This window comes from Carlito syrichta, unplaced genomic scaffold (genome assembly GCF_000164805.1).
Source record: "Carlito syrichta isolate Samal-C Ts95f unplaced genomic scaffold, Tarsius_syrichta-2.0.1 Scaffold302333, whole genome shotgun sequence".
NCBI classification, from domain to species: Eukaryota; Metazoa; Chordata; class Mammalia; order Primates; family Tarsiidae; genus Carlito; species Carlito syrichta.
Genome location: NW_007246429.1, coordinates 583,455 through 596,576, shown reverse-complemented (window position 1 = coordinate 596,576; position 13,122 = coordinate 583,455). Strand labels below are relative to the sequence as shown.

The 13,122-nt window shown below is 44.7% G+C and overlaps 1 protein-coding gene across 1 annotated transcript in view; it reads left to right on the top strand.

Annotated features, from left to right (window-relative positions):
• The window catches only part of MASP1 (mannan binding lectin serine peptidase 1), a 73,173-nt gene extending 65,176 nt beyond the window's left edge, over positions 1-7,997 (top strand). The window contains exons 11-16 of the mRNA XM_021711515.1: positions 1-138; positions 1,868-1,981; positions 2,880-3,065; positions 5,222-5,289; positions 7,249-7,348; positions 7,807-7,997. Of these exons, the coding sequence (XP_021567190.1) occupies positions 1-138; positions 1,868-1,981; positions 2,880-3,065; positions 5,222-5,289; positions 7,249-7,348; positions 7,807-7,997 (797 nt within the window). The remainder of the gene's footprint in view (positions 139-1,867; positions 1,982-2,879; positions 3,066-5,221; positions 5,290-7,248; positions 7,349-7,806) is intronic.
• Positions 7,998-13,122: the final 5,125 nt, after the last annotated feature.

Genomic DNA, 13,122 nt, shown 5'->3' with positions numbered 1-13,122 from the left:
TGTGTGGGCTCCCCAAGTTCTCCCGGAAGTTGATGGCCAGGATCTTCAATGGACGCCCAGCCCAAAAGGGCATCACTCCCTGGATTGCCATGCTGTCACACCTGAATGGGCAGCCCTTCTGTGGGGGTTCCCTTCTAGGTAAGGGGAAGGTGGAAGGGGTGGAAGTTAAGGGACTGGGCCCCCTTCCTGGAGACTGACCAAGATTTCTTCATTGAGAATCATTGTCCACCCTAGTGTCAGGGCCCAGAAGTACAATATGGTAGAAAGAGTCCTTAACTGGAGCCAGGATACTTATGCTCCTGTTCTTACTTCTTGGATCAACAGTTACTTAATCCTGCTCAATCTCTGGCACAGAGAAGGACTGTGTCAAGGAGTCAGACCCTCAGCCAAAAATTATAACATGAGGCATTTGCACAGGGCTCCGAAGCAGGGTACACCAGGGTTGTGGGGTTAGAGGCAACCAGGAAACTCACCCCTGGGGGGTCAAGGAAGATAGATTTATAGAGGTCTTGAATGCCTTGTTTAGAAATTCAGATTTTGTCCTGAATGCTGCTGTAGTTTTATAAGCATGTTCTGGAAAGTTCTCTTCAGAGGCAGCATGAATCAAAAACAGGATGACTCTGGAGACCAGGAATTCAGTAAGCTATCTATTGCAATAGCAGGGAGAGAATTCATAACCTCCAAATAAGAACAGGGCATGATGGATGGAAATCAGGAGGCAAATTCAAAAGCATTGGGAAATAGGGTTGTCGCCTTTGTAATGGATGGAATGCTTGTGGAAATAGGAGCAAGGGTGAGAAAAGAGCTAATAACTCTCCCTTTCTGCATTTTGGTCTGGATTAGGATCTAAGGTTCATTCCAGCTCTGACTTCATAAGACTAGCAATCCAAAAGCCCAGGCCAGTTATAGGTCTGATTCCACCCTTAAGGAAGATTCACCTCAGTGTGGCAGCTTCTGGGCTGCCTGGCACACTTCTTATTCAGCTTCGCCCACCTCCAGATTGCAACTGGAGTGGGCAGCTGTAGGTCAGGGATGCCCTTAAGGAACTACCTGGCCTGGGCTAGGGCTACAGTCAGGGCCTCGTGGATAATACGTGAAACCTGACTCTGCAAGGAGTTGATCTTTTTATTCTCACTGTTCAAAGATGAACAGTCTCACACAATGAGCCTCCCAAAGAGGCAGGAAGTGTATACAGGTGCTCACACCTTAGGTTCATCTAAATAACTCAGAACCCACAGTAAGGCAGGCTCTCCTAACCCAGGTAGCTCAGTCCCTACAATCTACTAACACTTTGAGAGGCTGAGGCGGGAGGATCACTTGAGCCCAGGAGTTTGAGACCAGTCTTGGCAACATGGTGAGACCTTGTCTCTAAATTTTAATCTACCTAGGAATTAGTTGGGGATCTTGTCAAAATGCAGATTCCGATTCAGTGGATCCAAGGTGGGACATAAGGATCTTCATTTCTAAGAAGCTTCCAGGTGGTACTGATGCTGCTGGTCCATGGACCACACTTTGAGAAGCAAGGCCTGAGAGGCAGCTAGTGAATTATGGGTCTTCGTGCTCCCATCTTGGGCTATCTGGTACTCACCAATGCCATAGATTTAAGGAATTCCTGAAACCCTCTTTAAAATGTTCAGTCCTGGCCTGGGTTGGAATAGGCAGTTGAAATTACAAGTTTAACTCCTCATCATCAGATTATTATCATGTGAGTGCCTGAGTTGGGAGTTGTGAAATACAGTGGAGAAGGGTGTGGCCATTTGCAGGGTCTTAAAGGGTGCCCTGGGGTGGTCTGAAGGTCCTCTGCTCAACAGTGGGAGGCAGGACCGGGGCAGTGTGGAACAGCATTCACATACATTTTGCTCTTCAGGCTCCAGCTGGATTGTGACTGCCGCTCACTGTCTCCACCAGTCTCTTGATCCAGAGAACCCAACCCTACATGAGTCAGACTTGCTCAGCCCTTCTGACTTCAAAATCATCATGGGTGAGTGAAGGGTGGGCTGATTCCTGAAGCCAGTTGTAGTTCTGGGAATGGAGTAACATTACTGCCATTTTCCAAGGCATGTCCACCACTCGCTCACTCATTTGTCAGGGAAGGACACCTGGGATGAAGGTCCAGGGACCTGAATCCAAGTTCAAGACTATAATTTTCAGGTGGTATGACCATGAGCAAGTTATCGAAGTCTAGGCTTCAGTTTTCACAAGGGTAAAATGAGGAGATCAGACTAAATAACTTCCCAAGACTCTTCAGGCTTTGATGAATTAATGGTTTCAAGTGGATCATAGATATACAATCCAGACCTTCCCTCTCCTTTATAAAATCAAGATGACCAGCTGGTTCAATTCAGTTCAATACATATTTACCTACTGACACTACGCCAGAATCTAAAGACACAGCATAAATATGACCTGGTTCCTGCCCACAGGGAGCTTACAGTCTAGTAACAGAATAAGGTATGAGTATAGAGACCTCTAATAGAAAGTAGGAAGCAGTATATTCTGTAGGAGAGGAACTGATCCAGTGCCATGGGAGTTCCCGGGGGAAGGATTTCTAACTGAAGAACATGAGAGCCTTCGTGGAGGAAGCACATTTGACTCAGTCACTGAGGGTGATTATATGGAATGAACATGTAACAATGGGCATAAAAATATGCATAATAAGGCATTGGGATCAGCCCATAAAGAAAGACAGAGGTGGAAACCTATGAGGATATGTGGGGAATGGCTAGGAGGGTGAAACAGTTGGAAAAAGGAGGGTGAAAGCCAGTAAAGGTTTATGGCTGGAAGCATGGGCTAGATGGGACCAGGGTGGGGTACTGACAGGGAACAAGGTGTAATCTTATCCTCCATCACCCTCATGCCTCGTGTGCCTTCTTGCCCAGGCAAGCATTGGAGGCTCCGGTCAGATAAAGATGAACAGCATCTCAGGGTCAAGCACATCATCCTCCATCCCCTGTATGACCCCAACACATTTGAGAATGATGTGGCTCTGGTGGAGCTGTTGGAGAACCCAATGCTGAACAACTTTGTGATGCCCATCTGTCTGCCTGAGGAGCCCCAGGAAGAAGGTACCTCCCCCCCCCACCCTGATCTCACCTCTATAGAGCAGCTGGTGACTTAGCAGGAAGTTCTTCTCCAGCACTGGTGAAACTCTGGTGCCAACTGAGTCAGCTGATGGTACCTGCATGACTCAGCAGCTGCCTCCCCTCAAACAGCCAAGTCAGAACTGGATTTGCAGGTGGAAAAAGGTAGTAGGAAGCACCTCATTAACAGGCAGGCCTAAGAGTCAGGATAGGAAAACAAAAATGAGACTACTTATTGTAACAGAGAGAATTGAATACAGGGTATTGGAGGACTAGATAAGTCAAATGGAAAAGCTGAGAAGACAGAGATAGTACCTGCGGGAAGAAACCACCAACCTCAGGGCTTGGGAAACATAGAGTTAATAAATCCTAAAATTAATAAAACCCAGAAGCTTACAAAAGGGCCCCTCTGGAGCCAGGGCTTAGATTTCTGCAGAAGAGGCTGGTGAGCTAAGAGCCAGTTGCAACTACTAGGGTAAAAAGTCACTACCACAGTGGTACCAACAGCCACAGCAAGTTTTCTAGTGTCCCTGAGTGCTCCCCTGTTTTCAGGAAACCAGTTAGCAAAGCAGAACAAAGTAGAGTCTAGAAGGGTAAATCTGAAGCTGAGGGACAATGATTTAATCACCAGCAAGTCTCAAACCCCATTGCTGCCATTTCCTAGTTGGGTGATCCTGAGGAAGTTATTTAACCTCATTAAACTTCAGTACTTTTACCTTGAAACTGGAGGTAATATCCCATGGAGAGGTTGTGATATTTCAATGAAATAATGTATTTAAGTCCACTGGGCGCAGTGGCTCACGCATATAATCCCAGCACTTTGGGAGGACAAGACAGGAGGATTGCTTGAGCCCAAGAGTTCAAGATTAGTCAGGGAAACATAGTGAGAGTTTATTGTTACAAAAAATAAAAATAAAAAAACTAGCCAGGCATGGTAGCATGTGCCTGTAGTCCCAGCTATTCTCAGAAGACTAAGGCAGAAGGATCTCCTGAGTTCAAGAAGTAGAGGCTGTGACGAGCCATTATTGTGCCACTTCACTCCAGCCTGGGCAACAGAGTGAAATCCCGACTCATAAAATAAAATACAATAAAATAAAAATAAAAAAAACATATCCAACACAGAGTAAGAGTCCAACCCGTGCCAGCTGGCTTCCTTTTCATTCTAAATTCAGTGGTGCCATATCATAGTTTACTTCCTTTAGCACAAAGATTTTTTTTTTTTAATGACTGAGATGGAATCTGAGAAGCATTTAAGGGAACTGAGCCAATAGGAAAGACGCAGGAATAGCTGGCTCTGACTCACTGGATGCATGTGCTTACCATGTGCCACTTGCTTTATATTCATTAGTTTACTTACTACTCGTAAAAACCTTGCAACATGGCATCATAGCCTCATTTAACAGATAAGAAAACTAAAGCTCAGCAAGATATAGTGATTCACTCCAGATACAGCTTATAGAAGCAAATCGGGGGCTGTAGTACGGGTTTTCTGACTTTAAGCCCAGAGCTGTTTTCAGTATCCAGGTTCTTTTTCAAATGAGAAAATAATCGCCTTGTCAGTGCTCACCCCATTCACTTCCACATTGCCCCTAAGTTTGCCAACTTCATAGACTTCTAGAATGTCAGAGCTGGAAGGGGTTTTACAGACTACTAAGTCCAGCCTCTTCATTTTAAAGATAGGAAAACTGAGGCTTAGAAGGGGAGGAGAGGAGAGAGAGCTTGCAATAGGCAGCAAAGCATGTTGTTTAGGCTGGGCTTTGTATTCATCCACTCTTCTGGATTGAGCACCAACTGTGTGTCAGCAGTCCTATAGGGATGGGGATACAGCAGTGTGAACAAGACAGGTGATAATCACTGCTCTCGTGGAGCCTAGATTCTGTGCTATTACGAGTTTAGCATGGGACAGGGTAGACAACTTAACACGTAAGCAGGTAATGGGTCATAGAAACAAGTATTCTATGCCAGCTCTGTTGCAGGTAACCTCCAGCCCATCTGCCTTTCCAATCTTCCCATGCTGCCTTTCTCGAGCAGGACAATTCAGACCTTCCTCCACAGGCACAGGACCATGGGGCTGCAAGACGCAACCCTCTGAAAACCCTGTAGACAGCCTCTCTGTCCTCACAGTGTCTTCTCTCCTCCAGGAGCCATGGTCATCGTCAGTGGCTGGGGAAAGCAGTTCTTGCAAAGATTCCCAGAGACCCTGATGGAGGTGAAGTTCAACTTACACCCTACAGACAGTGACAACGCAGCCTGACACTGGAACTTCCGGCTCAACACTGCCCCCCTAGGGATTTGGAGGCTTGGACAGGGGTTGCTGAGAGACGCAAGAGGCATTGAGCTCACCACCAAAGATCAATGAGATTTTGAATCCTAGAAACTATATTTGTTTGTTCTACATGTCATGGGCTCTAGTCTCTAAACACTGTTCAGTGTTCCTGGGAGCTTACTCAGGCCCAGTTCATGGAAATTCTCCCGGAAAAACAGCAGACTTGGGCACTTCGAAAGGTCATAATTCAGCTGCACACCATGAGGACCACACACCAAGTTAGCCAAGAATGGGCTAGGCTTTTGAGAACCACAGTCCTTGCAGTAATGAACTTGACTACTGCATTTGGAAGTTTACATTCCTATCGTTTCAGAAAAGAACACTGAACTAGGAGTGAGGAGCCATGGCTCTGGGTCCTGGCTCCTACTGACTCACTGGCTGATCTGAACCACCTCATTTTGCCTCTCTAGTCCAAACTGCAAAATTAGGGGCAACGCCACATGCTCTCTAAGAGCCGTCCAGCTCTGACACCACCACATTCTGTGACTGACACAGTTTCTAAATCCTTCAACATATATTATTTTAACATACTTTAAGCTCTTGGATTTGCAACTGCCATTCATCCCTTGATTCATTAACTCCTAGGTGTGTAATTGATGTCTCCCATGTACCAGACACTGTACCAGCTACTAGATGTGCTGGAGACAAAAGGAGATTTCCTTGAGCTTACAGTCAAGTGGGATGGTCAGAACGTACTTATGGATGTGATGAAGGAGATGGAGGAGAATGTGGGATGCTCTGGAATATATAATGGGACACCTGATCTCATCTTGGGGGTTCAGGAGGGATTCTCAAAAGAAGTGACTGAAACGACACTTGAAAGACAAATAAAGGTTAATCAGGTTGTCGAGGACATATCTTCATGACCACCCTGCCCTGGCTTCCTCTCCCATTATCCAGGGAAAACCATGGCCCTAGTGGGATCTGGATGGCATCTGGTGCCCTCCCAGCAAGGGTCGACAGGAGTTGTACGTTTGGGGCATACGGCCCATTCAGTTCTTGATTTGGCTGAATGAGAATCACGTTTCCTCTTTTTATTCCAGACACCTACTCCAACACTAACCCCTATGCTGGATCAAGGGCAACAATAATCACAATATCTTATTTCAATGTATCAATTTATTGCCTTATTAAAACAATATTTTCTGAGCACTTACTATATCCCAAGCTATGTAAGGTAGAAAGGGGCAGGATACGGACCTACACGTGTCTAGACGCTCACACCACAGTGAGGGAAGAAAGCATAAGTAAGTGCGAGCAGTGCGCACCCTACAGCACCTTCAAAGCGAGCAGTGGCCACCCTACAGCATCTAATATGCACATAGTGTTTATCGTTTTCAAAGCACTTGTCCATTCATTATCCCTTTGTACAGTGATTAGTATGTGATTAATATGTCAGATGTTGTGACTTCCATTTTTCAGATGAGGAAATAGAGTCTCAGGGATCTGAAAAACAGTGATTAAACCACATGTCCTATGTCCCACAGTAGAGAGGGAGCGAAAAGAAAACTGATTGTGGTTTTTGTGTACATTGTCATATTTGAAATACTGCATCTCCTAAGCAAGTATTATTATCTCCATTTTACAGATGAGAGAACTGATGCCCAAAGAGGGCAAGTTACTTGCCCAAGTTCACACAGCTGAGACTGCATCAGAATGTGGATCTCCCGATTCTCCATTCAATTGTTCCTTTGCCTGTAGCATAGAGCAGTTTCTGAGATACAATCTCAGGTAGACTGAGGCCCGTGCAGGTCTGAGGTGGGGAAGAGCCAGCTCCAAAGGTGTCCGAAAAGTAGGAGTTCTTCTGCCAGAATGGAAATCAATAACAGCCTTGTGTTCCAGATTGAAATTCCGATTGTTGACCACCGGATCTGCCAGGAGGCCTATGCCCCACTGAAGAAAAAAGTGACCAGGGACATGATCTGTGCAGGGGAGAAGGAAGGTGAGTTAAGAAGCTGGCATGCAACAGGGTCCCTCTAGCCAGGAAATGGTGTGGAGCTAGCTAAGAAAGCCTGGAGACCATCCAGTCTGGTAAGCTGCCAGTGTGGGGAGGGCATTGGGCGGGGGCTAGGAAGGGAGAAAAAGCCTACTGGGGGAGGGATTCCACAGGAGAGGATGCATCAGAGAGAAGAGTGCTAAGGAAAGGTCATAATTCCTCTCCCAAGCCCAGAGATTCCCCTCTGAAATGAGAGAGACCTGAACCAGCTCTTCCTAGAATCACCTGAGAGCTGAGGAAGCCTGACCTAGAACTGCTGGGAACCCAGGTTTGGGTCAAACGGTCTGCTGCGCCCTCTAGTGCCCAATTATTTAAACTACAAGTCGAAGTTGTAGAAGGCCTCCTTTAGATTTAGGCTTTGAAAAGGGGCGTTTTGCCTTCATCTGCATCTTTTTTTCATCTAGGGGGAAAGGATGCCTGTGCAGGTGACTCTGGAGGCCCCATGGTGACTCTGGATAGAGAAAGAGGCCAGTGGTACCTGGTGGGCACGGTGTCCTGGGGTGAGGACTGTGGGAAGAAGGACCGCTACGGAGTGTATTCCTACATTCACCACAACAAGGGCTGGATCCAGAAGGTCACCGGGGTGAGGAACTGAGTTCAGTTCCTCAGCACCGACACCACGTGTTGCTGTCAGCAGCAGAGGATAATTATCTGATGCAAACAACCATTCCTCCCTTTCCTCTCATCCTTCTCCTCCCTCATTCTGCTCATCCATTCCTGGGCAGTAGAAGAGATATCTTGGCACCCTTCACTCTCTTTAAAGAGGAAGAATAGCGGAGCGGTCAGAATACAAGGCTTAATCCAGCCTCTATCACTTACTAGCGTTGCAGGGTTGGGCAGGTAACTTCATCTCTTTGAACCTCAGTTTCTTCATCTGTAAGATGAAAATGGCATAACTTACCTACCTCATAAAAGTCTGATGAGGATGAGATTAATTTATAGATACATAGAACTGAACACAATGCCTAGCATGAACTGAGCATTCAAAAATGTGACTTAGCAGAGGGTCAACATGTCTACTAGGCACGCGAGGTTATCTTACAAACTCCTGGCTAGTCTTAGGGCTGATTCATGACACAACCATCCCTTCACCTTTGACCATCTCCCTCACCCACCCCCCCAAATGCTTCATGCTTCTTTGCCACCAATCAATTTTCCCAACCCTAATCCTCAGCTTCACCCTATTAAAAGTAAAACAGAGTTCTTAGTCCTATGGCATATCCTTTAGCAATGTAGTTATGAACGTGCACTAGATATCAAGTTCTGAGAGTACCCGAGAGAAGCAGGGCAGGAGGGAGTCTAGAATGGTGGTCTGGGAAGGCAGACATCTGGTTCTGGAATTAGCTCTGCCCCTAACTCCCGATGTGACCATATGTAAGTCCTTTCTCCCTATCTCAAAGGGCCCTCCCAACTCTGGCAATCTAGGATCCAATGAAGCCATGTTTCTCCTGACAAGATGGGTTAAAGCCAATGTAACCAAAAGGAAAACTTTACATTAGGTTCAAAAGAGCTTTGATATAGGCAAAATGCTGCTGCTGCTCTTACAGCACCCACCCTTTTCACCACATACTGGTTCCAGGGACTTAGCCCAGGCACAGTGTTAGCCATGGAATGCCTCCTCATTCCTAAGCAGATGATCTGCTCTGGGTCCTGGCCTCCTTCCCTTTGAGGAAACCTGCACAAAGTGGGCCTTGGTAGACTAGATCTCAGGTGCATGCCCTCTCCCTTCCCATATCCACAGCTGACCCCAAGCAATCATTTTCCCCTGACTTCTCACTCCTATGCCTCACCCTAAAATCCATCACTCTGTAAAGTCATAAATGTTTCTTCCCAAGCAGAATGTCTCTCCCATCCTCTCTCAGGAAGCTTCTAGAGATTTTATCTCCTGAAGATATAAGCCCTTCAAGGGATCAGAAGCCCCAGAGAATCAGAAGCCCCAAGTTTTTGTCTTCTGTTCTATCAAAATTAGTCTTCATGGAGAATTTTAGCTCTCAACCTCTTTACAGCTACTGGAGTCATTCTGGATCTCTTGCTGAAGGAGGAAGATAATAGGGAATGAGAATTTAAGGGCATGAAGCTCTAGGTTGAACACTCAGGGATGGCAACTCACAGCCTGCCTCTAGTTCTATGAATAAGTTGGTCTGCCTCTCTGTGCCTTCCTATTTATTCTTAAAGGGAAGATGGCCATGGGGCCCAACTCCATCAGATACTTGTCAAGCAAGCAAGCTCTATTTTAAATGCCAAAGAATTGTGATGCAAGGTTTTGGAATTTTCCTAATGCATTCTAAGGCAACATATCTTCTCATTTCACTGGGCGCACCCCATGTCCAAGGCTCTGGGGACTGTTGTGAGGGCTACTGAGTGAGGAGAGTATCATTCATGCCTTCCAGGAGCTCCTAGTGGAAAATGTGACACATACATAGATGACTACTCTGTAAAAGAAAGAACCTCGCCACGCACTATGTTTTGGAGAGGCACGGAAGAAGAAGAAAGGCATTCTGGTATGGAGGTGTTGTGGGAGAGGACATCAGGAAGGTTTCCTGGAGAAGATGGCTAGAGTGGAACGTTGAGGAGAGTAGACATTTCCACAGATAAGACAGAGGGAGACATTTCAGATGGAGGGAAAACAAGAGCAAATGTTCACTCAAGCTTTTCTTGAGAATACCAGGTCCTCTCACAAAAATGACACAACCAGCAGGCCAGTGTTCTGAGATCAGAACAAACATTGAAAAGAGCCTTTCTCCTCAAAGTTAGAACACTAAACAGTTCTTGAAACAGCCTCAAGGCCTGCATATGAAATTTGACTTCTGGCTGTACCCAGTGTATTGTGTTTACTCCCCCAATTGTAATTCCATCCTAATTTTGAAAAAAAAATCTAAATGGACCATGGAACTTAGGCTACCCCTTGGATTACATGCATTTATTAAATGTGCCTGTTCCTGCCCTACTGCTAAGTGCTAAGCAAAAATCTCTCATAAAGCCATGAAAACGGGGGATTGGAGTGTCTGCTAGGACTACCTTATCTAACTTCATGACCTCACTCTTGAGCAATTTCTAGTGATGAGAAACTCACTACCTCCAAATACAGCCCATTCCAACTTTAAAATGTGCTTCCTCTTAAAGAGGGTTCCCTTCAATGCAACCAAGATCTGCCTCCCTAGAAAACAGTTTGTGTAACTGAAGCTATAATTTCATACCATGAATGCTGTTACTGGCGATGATGATCGTGCCCAGATTTTATTAGCAACAGAAGCTGTAGCTCCTATGGAAACTACACATTTGTTTCAATAAACATCTGCATTGAGTCAAAGCTCCCTGTTTGGCTTGTATGTTTTTCATGCACTGATGAATTTAGTGAGTTGTTTCATTTATCAACATTTTGCCCTATGCGATTAAGATCATTGTACCATGAAAAGAGAGAGAGAGAGGGAGAAAGACTATGATGGGAAGATCTTATTATAGATTTTAAAAAGCATGCCTTCAACATGAAATTTGAATCAAGGTTTTCGAGTCAGTTCTGTTTAAAAATTATATTATTTTTCCTGTAAATTATCAAAATATCCCAGAATGCCACCCACATCCAGAATAGGAAAAAAAAAAAAAAAAATTTTAAATTACATGTACAATTTTTGGTTTGGAAATTATGCCACCATGTCTATGAGTGTCCTGTTCTGGATTGGAGTATAAGCATTCCTACTGTCATAGTTAATCTTGTTCACTATGGTGGGGGGGTGGTCGGGAAGAATCAAAGAAGCATCACCACCAGAAAACCCTTTAAGTAACAGGTAGATAAGAGTCAGAGAGAAGAATCTAGATCACTCATATGACAGAGATGGCAGCCAATTCTGGTCTAGGATGAGCCTTGAAATCAAGAGCCTTGGATTCTAGTGCAGCATATGTTTAATTTTCCCATCCAAAAACTGGCAGCATGACCTTTGTTTTAGCCCTGACTGGGGTTTTTCAATCTGATGAATTAGCACATAGAAAATAACTTGGGAAACAGTATACTTAAATATAAAAGCTCTAAGGGAAATAATAATCATTAAAACATGTGAGCATGTACTATCGGGTTGAGATGGCACTAAGCTCTTACACACAGTCTGTAATTTAACCTTCACAACAACCTGTGATGAAAGTACTATTCTTATCCCCCATTTTACAGATGAGCAAACTGAAGGACAGTGAGGTTAAAACTGTGGGCCAGCCTAGAAGCGCAAATACCCCAGCAGCAAGGAGCATCCCTAGTGCCCAGATCCTGGTTACTAATATCACTATCCAGTAAAAGTAACAAGGGTTCTTTGAGGAAATAACTGATTCTATGACTGAGACTGGAAAGATTCGAATTCAGCCTGGAGCATCTTGGCCAGAAAGTAAGAAAGTGCTCAAAGAACCCCACAATGGTGGGGATATGTCAAAGGAACACAGGAGCCAGCTGGAAAAGCTCCAATGGCCAAAGATGGAATTTTGAGCAACAAAACAAATAAAGTAGTATTGGATAATAACCCAAAATAGAAAATAAATATCTATGCCTCAGTCCATTTGCGTTTCTATAAAGGAATACCTGAGGCTGAATAATTTATAAAGAAAAGAAGTTTATTTGTCTGATAGTTCTGCTGGCTATATAAGAAGCATGGCACCAGCATCTGCTTCTGGTGAGTGTCTCAGGCCGCTTCTGCTCATGGCAGACAGGGAAGAGAAGCCTGCCTGCAGAGAGGAAGCAAGAGAGAGTGAGAAGATGTCAGGCTTTTTTTAACAACCAGCTCTCAAGACTAATAGAGCAAGAACTAACTCATTACGGTGAAGACAGCACCATGCCATTCATGAGGGATCTACTCCATGACCCAAACACCTCCCCTTAGACCCCACCTCCAACACCAGGAATCAAATTTCAACATGAAATTTGAAGGAGTTAAACAAATGATATCTAAACTATAACAATCCATGAATAATTTCTTGAACAAATAAACTGGGAGAATAGACAGATCTCTCATGGAGAAAAATACCAAATAGTTTATGCAAATACTCTGTCTTCAGGAGATAGAGTGTGATTCTTCAACTCTTAAGTGTTGGCAGCATACAATTACTTCCTTTCAAAAAGTATAACAAAGAAGGAGAGGACAGTAATTCTCCAGTAGCGAAACCTGAAAACAGCCTTAGCCGGGCACCAAGGTTAATATTATCAGTGATCAGTCACACTGATAGTATGTGACTTTGATATGCTCTGGTGACAATGGCTCTGTACCTGTGTGCTCTTCCTCCCCAAATCCCAGAATCCCAGTCTAATCATGAGAAACACATTGGACAAATCCCAACTGAGGAACATTCTGCAAAGTACCTGACCAATACTCCTCACATACTGTCATCAAAAGCAAAAACATTCTAAGAAATTTTCACAACCAACAGAAACCTATACTGGGTTGGACTGTATCCCCCAAAAATGTAGGCTGAAGTTCTAACCCCCAGTGCCTCTGAATGTGGTCTAATTTGGAAGTAGGATCACTGCAGATGTAATTAGTTAAGAAGCTCCTACGCTTAATCCTATGTGACTGGTGTCCTTATAAGAAGAGAAGAGGCTGGGCACAGTGGCTTAGCCTGTAATTCCAGCAATTCGGGAGACCGAGGCAAGTGGATTGCCTGAGCCTGGAGGTTCGAGATCATCCTGAACAACTTGGTGAGACCTCATCTCTACAATAAAATCGCAAAAAAAAGAAAAAAGAAAA